Genomic DNA, 15,038 nt, shown 5'->3' with positions numbered 1-15,038 from the left:
TAAAAACAGCATAATGAATAAATCACTATCAATAGATGGCAGCTATACTGAGTAGCTATTTGAATATGCAAGCATTAGCTTGAAGTTATACAAAAGGACAATAACAAGATCTGTGTTGTGTGTGACACATAAACTGCATTAATTGAACTTGTCATGCTATGATGATGATAACATTTAAACTGCAGTGCATGAACTCATTTTCACGTTTGTTTTTTCCTCTATTCTCCACTAGCCTAAATGTCACTGTTGCATCAATCTTTACCTTTAACAGCATTTACCATCCACTGACATCCAGCGGTGGTTTAGAGTCAGTGAACGTACTGACATACTGATACCATGTCCCAAACACAGCGTGTGAGTGGAGTGACTGCATTTCCTCAAAGCATTCTGCATGTGCAAAAATCCTTGTTAATGTTAGAGCATATAAAACACTTGTTTTTGTCATACTTATTTTTTCCCAAAGGATACAATTTAACTTCTGAAGATATTTTAATGAACAAACTATTTTCAACTATTAAAATTTGTATACTTATATATTAGTTTGTTGCATTACATGCTTCGCCCAATACTGATAACTTTCCAGTATTAATATCACCAAATATGGTGAAAAATCGAAGACATTTCATGGGTTGTACAGACTTTTTCCACATTGAAATCTGTGAGACACCAGATAGATTGACCTGTAACTCACTCTCTTAGTTGTGAGTTTGAGGTTTTGTAACTTCCTGCATGTTAAGATGCACACAAACACATTAGAACAGTAAAGAGTGAAAGCAGCATCACTGCATCCTCAACACCGGTATGTACGGCATATTATTTTGTGTGCAATTAATGACATAGCATTTGTTAAATATTTGTTTAAATGTAAAAGGACATGCGAACGTTTTCAAATTTTAATGTCCTGACAATTAAAAAAATTACAAAACTGAAAGAGGAAATGCTTTAAATACGCAGAGATTAAATATTAATTCTATTTCACTAATTATCTTTAATGGCAGATCTTTAACTCTAGATCAGTGCTTAGATATTAATTTGCACGTATCAAGTTTAAAAAACAAGTGTTTTTTTCTAAATGTTTTGCTCACTTCTCAGTTTTTTAACTGTTTTGTCGATCTGCACTGTACTGATATTTAGATAAAGGACTGATTTTGCATGTTTATTCTCAATTTTAAACTGCCCCTATGCTTTTTTATTACCCTTTATGTAGTGTGTAATTTAGATCTGTGTATGTAAAACATCTGCAATGTGTCAAAGATCAAAGTGCAGGACAAATTAAGTTATTGTCCCCCAAAAGAGAGAGATCCGATTCGATTGCCATCTAAACGAGTCGTCAGCAATTCCATTCTTTCTTCCTGGTCCTTTCTCTGAAAGACCAGGTTTTAAAAAAAAATCAATTAAAACTTGCCAACAAACAGTTTTTGTTTTATTCACCAAATAAGAATGAAGATTTTTCAAATTATATAAATATTAGCTTTAATGTACTTCTCAAAATAATAAAAGCAGTCAACTGTCAAAAGAAGTATTCAAAATAAGTTTTCACTTTATGTGCACTTAAACTGGCCGCCACATGCACATGTCCGTTAAGTCCACAAGACCATATGGGTGTCCCATTTGTCATTTTAGGATTCAGAAGGGTGCCTTACTTTTCTTAGTGATATTTAATGCCAGTTTATTAGGAAGTGACAAAGTTTACAGTATTTTGTTCTCTTCGACTCACTGAACCCACACAGCAACATAGTGTCGGCCCAGATCCGGGCCACATCTGGTACGCATTGAATCCACACATACCAGATCTGGGCCGATGTTGCTGTCTTGGAAATGATGCTTGATTTTGCAAATGTTTTATGCGATATTCCAATTTTTCGTACAAGTTAAATTCACAACTTTGGATGGAAACATAGCTAGTGAGTTGTTGACGCGAGAACAGATGCAATCGAATTGGTCCAAAAAATCTAGGTTATACTTTTAAATCTTGCTGGAATTCAGTCATCACATTTGATCTCTAAACACTGCTAATCAAGTTTAATTTGTTCTTTTTCCTCTATTTTCTTATACTTCAGTCTGTACAAATTACATTAAATGACCGTTGTAATATTTCTGTGGCTTCCTTGTTTCCAACAAACACTCAACATACACACATTTTATCAGGTTATAGAAATGGATTCAGTTTACGGAAATTTTGAGTACATGCCTTCAGCAAGAGCTTCAGATGGCAACTGCTCTCTGTACAGAGGTAAGATATTATAAAATATATAATATAACATTGCATTACAATGGAAATGGTAAATGGCAATTTTTTTTTGTGAAATCTTCAAATTTGGAACATAACTTGGTTAGGCAAAAAGCTGATTTTCTATGCAATTTTAGAGTCCAGATTATTTTGTAAAATATATATAGTATAAAATAAAATTAAAAAAATGTTTAGTTCAGTACATTTGCTTTACAATAAACTTAAACTTCTATAACTTTTGGACACTTTCATTTTTGAAGTTGCGAGTGTCTTTAAAACTTTAGGTTTGTATATTTCAAATAATTTATGAATAAAAGCCATTTAAGTTTAGATCAAAGCTCAAAAAGTGGGGTGACAGTTAACAGGTTAAAGATCATGCCATATTTATATATATGGCTTATTTATTATCTATGACTTATTTCTGTATATACAATGCTTTAAACACAAAACATCAAATGAAAAAAGTTAGCATTTTACAAAACTTAATTTTAATCAGAATTCTAAACATGCATATAGAGGTTTAAGTAACACCAACGCCATTGAAAGCTGGTGTTACGTGTCTGATTTTTCCTCTTTCTTTCTTTCTTTCTTTCTTTCTGTCATTGATCATTATCGATAATCTTCATTTTGTTTACATTAGTTTACATTACCCACAAATGCAGTGAGCTCATCTAAGAAATTTAGTCTCACAGGCCCATGAGGAAAATTCTGGGATTCAGAATTTATTTGTTTGGAATATTTATCAGAGTTTTAAATATTTTATCACTTTAATTACTATTATCACTTTAACAATATTTATCACCCCATGTATCTCTCTTCAAGACCGAGAGAGAGAGAGAGAGGTCACTTCTCCTAAGTGGACTAAAGTTCTTCTGATTGTTCTGGGTTTCTCTCTTGTTTTTGCTCTCGGAGGTCTCTGCGCTCTCTGGATGCTTTGTGAGTATAACTACTGATACTAGATCTCTGCTCTGTTCAGGGTGCATTTACTGTATCTATATTGTGGAGCAGAAACATCTGCAATAGAATTATTTTATTTTTCAAAATCATACTTTTCTCTGACAAATCTGTTTTAAGATGCAGATTAAGCAAGCATTCTTGAACACTGCATTTATTTTCTTTTGTCATCACACTGTGCATCATTGTATTGTGAGATAGTTAAGTCCCATGAAAATGTTAGCCCTCTTGTTGTGTCTCGTTATACTTTGTGTCTATGTATCTTTACAACCATTTATAAAGTTTGTCTGGATATTACATTGAAAATTTAATTTATGTTCTGATGCCTAAAATAATTATAAGTTAATTGAAAATATATAATACAAATAATTCATTTATAATAAATTAACACATTTAATAAACACCTAAACCTTCACATTAAATATATAAAATGGCAGTTCATTCAGCCTGAATCATTAATGTACAAACTCCATTCAAACTTTTGAAGATTATTTCAGTTTTAGGTGTGCAATCTTTTAGTTTAGTAAACTTTATACTTTAAATGTCTCTCCTTTGACTTATATGGACAGATTGTTCAAAATGTAATGGACAGCAAAATAGTTTTGTTATAATTGCTGCTGCTATTGTTTTCTCTTTAATTCAGATGTCAATACGCTTGCCGATTTAAAATCAGCTCAAGAGATGAACAGCACAAGTGAGAAAGTGTTAATATTTCATAAACATTACAGCACACACATGTTGTTCACTGAACTGTCCATGTGAGTAACTTTATTCTTCCCATTTTCTTCAAGTTATGAGAGAACTAGAGGAACTTAAAACCAATTACACCAGAGTAAAAGAACCGCTCTCCATTTGTATTGGTGAGTGGGCTTGTGACATCTTGTATAACATTGTTTTGTTGATTCAGCATCATATTTTGTCTAAACTGGTGTATGCAAACTGACATAAGTTACTATAAATGACTCTGTAAGTTCATCAAACTCTTTCTCCATTGCTGCTGCACAGAACATTCGTCTCTCTCCTTTACTTTTTAAAGTGGAAGGAAAGCACAATGAACTATAGTTTGATTAGCTTCAAGACCCTTATGATATAAATAATGAAATGTTTAATTGTCTTTTTTAATTAATTCCTCACAGCTCAGTTTTGTAATCTCTCTGTGAATGGATGGATAGCTTGTCGTGGAAATCTGTATTTATTCAGCTCTGATGAACTGAACTGGAGAAGCAGTCGAGATGTCTGTGTTTCAGAAGGAGCCGATCTGGTGACCATAACCAGCCAATCAGAACAGGCAAGTCAGATCAATTATTATATAATTGATATTAGATGTAAGCTAAATTAACACAAAGATTACACAGCACTGCATCTTGAACCCTGCAAAATGCGTAGAAGGATATTTCACCCAAAAATGAAAATTAGCTCATTAGCCCCCTAAATACCTCACATTCGGTTCCTCAGTGATTATAAAACTGTGCCATATGCATGTTACTGGATGAATTAATGAAACTAGTTAATAATGAGCATTAGACCATAAACAAACTATTTTTTTTCTTTTTTTTTTTTAAATCATACCCTCATTGGGGGCTGAGCCCCCCTAAAATGAAAATCCTAGAATCGCCCCTGCCTTTAACATTGCCTAATTTGAAAAAAAATTCCATCAGGTAGGCCTACAGTTTAAAAATAAATAAATAAGATAAATAAAAAATAAGTACTCAAAATGTATCATTTAACTTAAAATCTGCATATAAGATAAAATGTTCAAATACTCAATTTAATGTCAATGTCAAAGAACTTTACATAAACATAAGATGTTCTTTGTCACTGTTTGGCTATTTTAAAACACCCAGTGTATCAGAAATCTTTTTTTTCTGTCACTAGCCATAATTCTAACCTTGAAATCAGGATTAGGCATAAAATAATGTTATATATGTGGAAATCGGCTGAGAACTGAGCAAATAATTGTAACCTTGCTCAGAGGAAGATTAATCGTGTGGCAGTTTTTCTGGTGATAAAATGTAAAATGTGATGTGCTAAAGCAAAACCGCAAATGACTGAACCTCAAGAGGAAGAAGCTGAACACATCATGGCCAAAACCACACACACTGTTTCCTGCACTGTATTCTTCTGAGGTGTTACACGAGATTGTAACCCAAGTTGCGTGAAGTGTTTTCGGCTTGAGTTTGGCATCTGAGTTGTATGTAATGAGATAAAACATGACCAAACCAAATGTTCTCTTTTAGGATTTTCTGGTCTCTAATGTTAATGAGTCGCACTGGATTGGTCTCAATGATCTGGAGACTGAAGGACACTGGGTTTGGGTGAACAACCAAACTCTCACTGAAACTTGACTACAGTAAGAACTCTCTCTCTCTCTCTCTCTCTCTCTCTCTCTCTCTCTCTCTCTCTCTCTCTCTCTCTATATATATATATATATATATATATATATATATATATATATATATATATGAGAAATCTGGGCTTTACCTTTCTGTAAATCTACTGTGTATTGCAATATGTTACATTACAGATACATTGCATTTGTATTTTCTTGCCTGTTCATCTGTGAAATAAGTAATACTTATATTCAGTCTGTTCTCGATCCATGAAATATGTTGAATATACTTCTGTTTTAATTAGACTGTCTAATTTTCTGCTTCCAAAGGTTCTGGCACAAGAGAGAATATGAGCCGAGCGAACCTGATAACTGGAAACAAGAAGATCTTTCTGGAGAGAACTGTGCTAGTCTGGGAAATTGGGATGGTTCCTCTAACAAATGGTTTGATCAATCTTGCAAAGAGCAGAAAAAGTTTATCTGTGAAAAGAATTAACCATTTTCCCTCACTGATGAAAACTGAAAGAGGAAATGCTGTAAATACGCAGAGACTGAATATTAATGCTATTTCAATAATTATCTTTCATGGCGGATTTTTAACTCTAGATCAGTGCTTAAAGATTAATTTGCATGTATCAAGTTTAAAAACATGTGTGTTTATTTTCTAAACGTTTTGCTTGCTTCTCAGTTTTTTAAGCGTTTTAATATTTTGCCATTGATCTGCACTGTGCACTGATAGCTATTTAGCATGTTTATTCTCAATTTTAAAGTGTCCCTATTATGCTTTTTTAAATATTACAAAAAATATATCAATTAAAACTTTCCAGCATACAGTTTGTTTGTTTTTTTCACCAAATAAGAATGAAGATTTTTTTATGTACTTCTCAAAATAATAAAAGCAGTCAACTGTCAAAAGAAGAATTCAAAAGAAGTTTTCACTTACACTGGCCGCCGCATACACATGTCTGTTAAGTCCACAAGACCATAGGGTGTCCAATTTGTCATTTTAGGATTCAGAAGGGTGCCTGTGAGCGGACCAATCAAAAAAAAAAAAAAAATTATTATATACAGTGGCTTCTCTTACTTTTCTGTGATATTTAATGCCAGTTTATAAGGAAGTGACGATTTTGTTCTCTTCGACTCACTGAACCCACACAGCAACATAGTGTCGGCCCAGATCCGGGCCACATCTGGTACGCATTGAATCCACACATACCAGATGTGGCCCGGATCTGGGCCGACACTACGTTGCTGTCTGGGAATGGAAATGCTGCTTGATTTCGCACATAAGTTAAATTCACAACTTTGGACGGAAACATAGCTAGTGAGTTGTTGACTCGAGAACAAATGCAATCAGATTGGTCCAATTCACAAATGAATCGTTTAGTGCTATTTGCAAATCGACTGAACGGGTTTGACAGACTCAGGCACAGAGAGGCTTAGACAGTGTGTTTGAACGTTTATACACATCAAAACAACTGGTTATTAACCTAGGAAAGGAATTTTCGATTGATTCAAAACGATTAATCGCTATTATTTGCATCTAAAATAAAAGTTTTTGTTTATATAATATATGTGTAAGGGAGGCAGGGATGAGAGACTGGATAAATAATTTGTGAGCTAACTTTGAACACTAAAATTGAGTATAAAAGGCATCAATTATTGAAGGCAGCAACCCTGAATGTCAAGCACAAAAACAAAGCAAAGTTCAATCAAAATTGAATATTACTTTCTTATAAAGTACAAAGAAAGCAAAAAAAAAAAAAAAAAAAAAAAAACTGAAGTAATCTACTAAAAGTCAGTGCATTGAGCACTTCAGACTGAATAAATTGCAGAAGTTTAAAAACAATCCCTAACCATAATGTTTGAGGAAAATATCATTACATTACTGCTTTAAAAACAGCATAATGAATAAATCACTATCAACAGATGGCAGCTATACTGAGTAGCTATTTGAATATGCAAGCATTCGCTTGAAGTTATACAAAAGGACAATGACAAGATCTGTGTTGTGTGTGACACGTAAACTGCATTAATTGAACTTGTCATGCTATGATGATGATAACATTTAAACTGCAGTGCATGAACTCATTTTCACGTTTGTTTTTTCCTCTATTCTCCACTAGCCTAAATGTCACTGTTGCATCAATATTTACCTTTAACAGCATTTACTATCCACTGACATCCAGTGGTGGTTTAGAGTCAGTGAACGTACTGACATACTGATACCATGTCCCAAACACAGCGTGTGAGTGGAGTGACTGCATTTCCTCAAAGTGTTCTGCATGTGCAAAAATCCTTGTTAATGTTAGAGCCTATAAAACACTTGTTTTTGTCATACTTATTTTTTCCCAAAGGATACAATTTAACTTCTGAAGATATTTTAATGAACAAACTATTTTCAACTATTATTAAAATTTGTATACTTATATATAGTTTGTTGCATTACATGCTTCGCCCAATACTGATAACTTTCCAGTATTAATATCACCAAATATGGTGAAAAATCAAAGACATTTCATGGGTTGTACAGGCTTTTTCCACATTGAAGTCAGTGAGACACCAGATAGATTGACCTGTAACTCACTCTCTTAGATGTGAGTTTGAGGTTTTGTAACTTCCTGCACGTCTCTATTATTAAGAACACAGATGCACACAAACACATTAGAACAGTAAAGAGTGAAAGCAGCATCACTGCATCCTCAACACCGGTATGTACGGCATATTATTTTGTGTGCAATTAATGACATTATATATATATATATTATAACATTGCATTACAATGGAAATGGTAAATGGCTCATTTTTTGTGAAATCAACTTCAAATTTGGAACACAACTTGGTTAGACATAAAGCTGATTTTCTTGTAAAAATGTGAGTCCATATTATTTTGTAAAATATACAGTATATTTTGTATAAAATAAAATAAAAAATGTTTAGTTCAGTACATTTGCTTTACAATAAACTTAAACTTCTATAACCTTTGGAAACTTTCAAATCATTTATGAATTACAGCCCTTTAAGTTCAGATCAAAGCTCAAAAAGTGGGGTGACAGTTAACAGGTTAAAGATTGTGTCAAATTTATGTCTATGGTTTATTTATTATCTATGATTTATTTCTGTATATACAATGCATTTTAACACAAAACATCAAATGAAAAAAGCATTTTCCAAAACTTAATTTTAATCAGAATTCTAAACTTCAAGCGTATTGTCAGTTCTGGCAGGTCACGTTAGTCAAGCTCGCATCAGCTGATCCACATCTACCTATATGAATACGACGCCTATCACTGTATACATATATAAGCTCCTTCAGTATTATCAGCAGCTATCGCGTTTCTATGAGCTAATTACCCTCCTCCATCCCCAGCTCCTCCTCTCGCCCAGTCAGGATTTGGCATTCTGATTCCCCTTGAATCAGAATAAATTCTCTAATTATGTTGTACTTTAAAAAATCTTGAATTAAATATATTTGCAAACATTCATGTTGGTTCTGTTCTGTTCTATTTACCCCAAGGGGGGTTATTGCTGCTCTCCCTGCTCTTATCCATGCTAGGTTGCATGGATGCGCAGGGAGTTCTCACCCAGAACGGAACCATACCGCCAATCCAAAGTAGTGGTCCTGACAGAAATGCATATAGAGGTTTAAGTAACAACAACGCCATTGGAAGCTGGTGTTACGTGTCCGATTTTTCTTTCTTTCTCTTTTCTTTCTGTCGTTGATCATTATCGAGAATCTTCATTTTGTTTACATTAGTTTACATTACCCACAAATGCAGTGAGCTCATCTAAGAAATTTAGTTTCACAGGCCCATGAGGAAAATTCTGGGATTCAGAATTTATTTGTTTGGAATATTTGGAATATTTATCAGAGTTTTAAATATTTTATCACTTACTATTATCACTTTAACAATATTTATTACCCCAGGTATCTCTCTTCAAGACCAAGAGAGAGAGAGAGAGGTCACTTCTCCTAGGTGGACTAAAGTTCTTCTGATTGTTCTGGGTTTCTCTCTTGTTTTTGCTCTCGGAGGTCTCTGCGCTCTCTGGAGGATTTGTGAGTATAACTGATACTAGATCTTTGCTCTGTTCAGGGTGCCATGAAAATGTTAGCACTCTTGTTGTGTCTCGTTATACTTTGTGTCTTTGTATCTTCACAACCATTTATAAAGTTTGTCTGGATATTACATTGAAAATTTAATTTATGTTCTGATGCCTAAAATAATTATAAGTTAATTAAAAATATAATACAAATGATTCATTTATAATAAATTAACACATTTAATAAACACCTAAACCTTCACATTAAATATATAAAATGGCAGTTCTTTCAGCCTGAAGCATTAATGTACAAACTCCATTCAAACTTTTGAAGATTATTTCAGTTTTAGGTGTGCAATCTTTTAGTTTAGTAAACTTTATACTTTAAATATCTCTCTTTTGACTTAGCCTATATGGACAGATTGTTCAAAATGTAATGGACAGCAAAATAGTTTTGTTATAATTGCTGCTGCTATTGTTTTCTCTTTAATTCAGATGTCAATACGCTTGCTGATTTAAAATCAGCTCAAGAGATGAACAGCACAAGTGAGAAAGCGTTAATATTTCATAAACATTACAGCACACACATGTTGTTCACTGAACTGTCCATGTGAGTAACTTTATTCTTCCCATTTTCTTCAAGTTATGAGAGAACTAGAGGAACTTAAAACCAATGTTTAGTGGGTTTGTGACATCTTGTATAACACTGTTTTGTTGATTCAGCATCATATTTTGTCTAAACTGGTGTATGCAAACTGACATAAGTTACTATAACAGACTCTGTAAGTTCATCAAACTCTTTCTCCATTGCTGCTGCACAGAACATTCGTCTCTCTCCTTTACTTTTTAAAGTGCAAGGAAAGCACAATGAACTATACAGTAGTTTACATAGCTTCAAGACCCTTATGATATAAATAATGAAATGTTTAATTGTCTTTTTTAAATTCATTCCTCACAGCTCAGTCTTGTAATCTCTCTGTGAATGGCTGGATAGCTTGTCGTGAAAATCTGTATTTCTTCAGCTCTGATGAACTGAACTGGTCGAGCAGTCGAGATGTCTGTGTTTCAAAAGGAGCCGATCTGGTGACCATAACCAGCCAATCAGAACAGGCAAGTCAGATCAATTATTATATAACTGACATTATATGTAAGCAAAATTAAAACAAAGATTCCACAGCACTGCATCTTGAACCCTGAAAAATGCTTAAAGGGATAGTTCACACAAAACTTAAAATTAGCCCATGATTCACTCACCCTGCAACCACATGCAAACGTGCAAACAAAGTTTTCCAAAATCTCCACTCTGGCCGGAGTTTTTAGAAAGAATCGTTTTCAGAGGCGAATTCTCCGTTTGAGTGTAAATGAAGGGAAATGTCTCCGTTTTTTTTTTTCAAAATAACCATGTAACGTTACGTGTAAACGGGGCCTCAAACAAACAGAGCTGAGGGTTGTTCCATAAAACAAGATTAGAATACAAGCCAGGCTTATTTTAGTTAGTTAGACTTATTGTCGGTGGATTCTGTTTCATAAAGCAAACTTAAAATAGTTCAAACTCAGTTACCCTGGCAACTTATGCTGGGAAACGTACTCGGTTACTAACGTAACCTCGGTTCTCTCTAGAAGAGGGAACGAGTACTGCGTATTATCAAAACGCTACGGGAAAAGTCTCTTTTCACGAAACACTGAAGCAAAAATTATCCTTTAATTTTCATATATGTAAAACGCGTTGCGGCAGCAGCAGACAGCTGAAGCAAGACGGCTTGTCCGCTCATTGGCTGCTCTGCGGCAACTGCATAAGCCTATCGAGCGCAGGCTGATGCAACATCAGACCAATGAGGGCGCTTCGCGCCCTCCTCGCCACTTCCCGCCGAGACGGGCGTGGCTTACCTCTATAAAAGGAGCTCGAGAAGGCTGATTCACTTGATTTTGATCGCCGAAGCGAACCAGAGTGAACCAAACGCACGGCAAGGGAACGCAGTACTCGTTCCCTCTTCTAGAGAGAACCGAGGTTACGTTAGTAACCGAGTACGTTCTCTTACGAGAGTTCTCTCGTACTGCGTTTTATCAAAACGCTACGGGAACCCCTTGCAAAACGCCGTGCGTGCTGGGATAAAAACACTGATCACCGGAAGCTATTTCAGGCATACAGTGCATAATCACCAGATAGACTCACACAGAGTCAGGGAATAAGGGGGGGAGCCTTAATTCCCTATACTGTAGCGTCCGCAGGCTTAACATGACCTCACAGGGAGAGTCTAAAGACAGGAGGGGTTTCCTCCGTCCTTATATAGACATGTCCACAGACGCGAATATGACATCACATAGCCAGGGTAGGGAGCCTGCACTAATGTGGGAAAACGTGGGTCTTACACAGTTCTGCCCAGTATAGTCGGTAGCGCGTTGCGCCTGTAAATAGATTACACCGACAAAAGCTTAGCCTGTAAGGCGGGAACCTCTAGGTATAAAACCTGATAAATGTAGACGGAGAGGCCCAGCCTGCCGCCGTACATATATCCTGTAAGGAAATCCCGCTGGACCAAGCCCACGAGGAGGCAACGCCTCTCGTAGAGTGCGCTCTGACTCCCAACGGGCATTGAATGCCCTTGGCAGTATAAGCCAGCGCTATGGCGTCAACTATCCATCTGGATAGACTCTGTTTCGAAACAGCCGTTCCTTTGGAACGTCCGCTGAACGAGACAAAGAGCTGCTCTGTCTGTCTGAAGGCAGCAGAGCGGAACATACAAGTTCTTAAAGCCCTAACAGGGCAAAGAAAACTCGAGTCCCCTTCCTCACTCGACGCCGGCAGGGCAGCCAGGGAAATAACCTGAGCCCGAAAAGGCGTGTTGAGGGATTTCGGCACATAGCCGTGCTTAGGTTTGAGTATGACTTTAGAGTCATTAGGACCAAACTCCAAGCACGTCGGGCTCACAGAGAGCGCGTGCAGATCGCCTATGCGCTTCACTGAAGCGAGAGCCATCAAAAACACTGTTTTGAAAGACAAATGTTTGAGGCTGATAGACTGGATAGGCTCGAAAGGGGCACCTTTCATGGCCGCCAGGACCGTAGAAAGGTCCCACATAGGGACTGAAGGAGGTCTGGGTGGATTCAGTCTCCTAGCTCCCCTGAGGAAGCAGATGACTAAATCATTCCTTCCCAGTGACTGACCCAGCGTTGAACCGGAGAACGCTGAAATAGCCGCCACATACACTTTGAGTGTGGAAGGGGATCTGCCCTTATCCAACAGCTCTTGTAGGAAGGAGAGAACCTCCGCTACCTCACATTCGAGGGGTGAAAGGCTCCGAGCTGTACACCAGCTGGAGAAAACCGACCACTCTGAAGCGTAGAGCCGCCTGGTCGACGGCGCTCTAGCCTCAGTGATGGTATTCATGACTCCCTCTGCGAGACCAACGGGTATCCGTTGAGCGCCCACACATGAAGGGACCACAGTTCCGGGTGTGGGTGCCAAATCGAGCCCCTGGCCTGCGAGAGGAGATCTCTCCTCAACGGCACTGGCCATGGAGCGATGTCTGCTAACTGCATCAGAACTGGGAACCATGCCTGGTTCTTCCAGAACGGTGCTACAAGCAGCACTGGGCATTTTGTTTTCCTGACCCGTTCCAACACCTGTGGCAGGAGGGAAACGGGGGGAAAAGCGTATAGCGGGCAGCGCGGCCACCTTTGGGACAGCGCGCTGTCGGTCTTTGAAAAGAATGCGGGGCAGTGAGCGTTTTCGTGGGACGCGAATAGGTCCACCTCCGCTTTGCCGAATCTCTCCCACAACAGCCGGACTGTTTGTGGGTGTAGAGACCATTCGCCTGTAGGAACGTTGTTCCTGGACAGTCTGTCCGGGCCCACATTCAGAAGCCCGGGTACATGCACTGCTCTCAGCGAGCGCAAGTTGTGCTGAGCCCATAGTAGGAGGCGTTTCGCCAGCCTGTACAGGGATATGGAATTCAGACCGCCCTGGCGATTTATGTAGGACACCACAGCCATGTTGTCCGAACGGACTATGACGTGTTGGTCCTTGATGTGGGGACAAAAACGCGTCAGCGCATTGTGCACTGCCAGCATTTCTAGGCAGTTTATGTGTTGGAGCTTTTCTCGTTCCGACCATAGGCCGAAGAACGGTCTGCCCTCGAGCAGCGCTCCCCATCCCGAGGTGGATGCGTCCGTCGACACCATCCTCACCCTCGAGGAAGTCCCCAGGCTTACACCTGATTGGTACCAGTCGTTCGCCATCCAAGGCACCAGGGCTGTGACACAGTCCTGATTGACCTTGAGGCGTAATTGACCGGACACCCACGCTCTGCGCGGTACCCGCGCTTTCAACCAGAACTGCAGCGGGCGCATGCGGAGCAAGCCCAGCCGGAGAACTGACGATGCTGAGGCCATGAGACCCAGCATCCTTTGAAATTTCCTGAGCGGGGTGAAAGCGCCGCGGCGGAAAGACTTCGCCGCGCGCTGAATGTTCAGCACACGCTGTGGCGACAGCTGCGCTGTCATAGACTGTGAGTCCAGAACTATACCCAGAAACGAAATCGTTTGACTGGGGTTCAGTGAACTCTTCGCCCAATTGACCGTGATACCAAGATTCTCGAGGTGATCGAGTAAAATGGCTCTGTGCTCTACGAGCTGAGATCGTGATTGGGCTAGGATCAACCAGTCGTCCAAGTAGTTCAGCACTCGCATGCCTCTGAGTCTGAGAGGAGCGAGCGCTGCATCCATGTACGAGGTGCCAGGGACAAGCCGAAAGGCAGGACTGTATACTGGTATGTCTGACCCTCGAAGGCGAATCTCAAGAATCGCCTGTGATGTGACGCTATCTGTATTTGAAAATACGCGTCCTTCAGATCTATCGACATGAACCAGTCTTCCCGGCGAACATGCGCGAGAATTTTGCTGGTCGTGAGCATTTTGAAACGGCGTTTCACTAACACTCTGTTCAGTCGTCTTAGATCCAGAATGGGTCTGATACCGCCGTCCTTTTTGGGGACTAGAAAGTATCTGCTGTATATCCCCTGTTCGCTTTGATCTCGGGGAATAAGCTCTATCGCCCCTTTGCTTATCAGTTTTGATATTTCGGCGCGAAGTAGGTGTGCTACTTTCAGCGGTACCGAAGTTTCGACGCGCGCTGTGAAGCGCGGAGGGCGTCGAAAAAACTGTAGCGAGAAGCCTCTCTTTATAATGCCTAAGACCCAGTCCGAAACCCCTGGAAGCGCTGCCCATGCATCTGCATGGTTGGCTAAGGGCCGGATACAGAGCGTGCTCTGTTCGCCGTGCGACAGAGGTGCTACGGGGCTCACAAACGTAGGCGTTATGCCTGCGGCATTTGAGGCGGGGGGCGCGCTTAATACAGCGGGCGGAGCGCTCGTCCTCGACCTTACAACAGTGCTTGGCTGAGTGAGGGAGGGCTGCGCGAGTCCCGTGGGACTCATGTGTGCGAGTAGATGTGGGCTGGGAGCGGACACATTTACTGCTTTGGGC

At 38.9% G+C, this 15,038-nt stretch overlaps 1 protein-coding gene across 1 annotated transcript; it reads left to right on the top strand.

The window, feature by feature from the left end:
- Window positions 1–757: 757 nt before the first annotated feature.
- LOC311093370 (CD209 antigen-like protein C) lies at window positions 758–6,425 on the top strand. Its single transcript, XM_084130714.1, has 8 exons — window positions 758–799; window positions 2,149–2,233; window positions 3,053–3,166; window positions 3,828–3,878; window positions 3,976–4,044; window positions 4,321–4,472; window positions 5,422–5,534; window positions 5,844–6,425. Exons 2-7 carry the CDS (start codon window positions 2,158–2,160, stop codon window positions 5,527–5,529), a joined length of 570 nt encoding a protein of 189 aa, XP_083986840.1. The 5' UTR covers window positions 758–799; window positions 2,149–2,157; the 3' UTR covers window positions 5,530–5,534; window positions 5,844–6,425.
- Window positions 6,426–15,038: the final 8,613 nt, after the last annotated feature.

Source organism: Abramis brama (genome assembly GCF_963993115.1).
Source record: "Abramis brama genome assembly, chromosome: 12".
Lineage (NCBI taxonomy): Eukaryota > Metazoa > Chordata > Actinopteri > Cypriniformes > Leuciscidae > Abramis > Abramis brama.
Note: the sequence above shows the minus strand (reverse complement) of the source record. Positions and strands in the feature narration are given on the sequence as shown.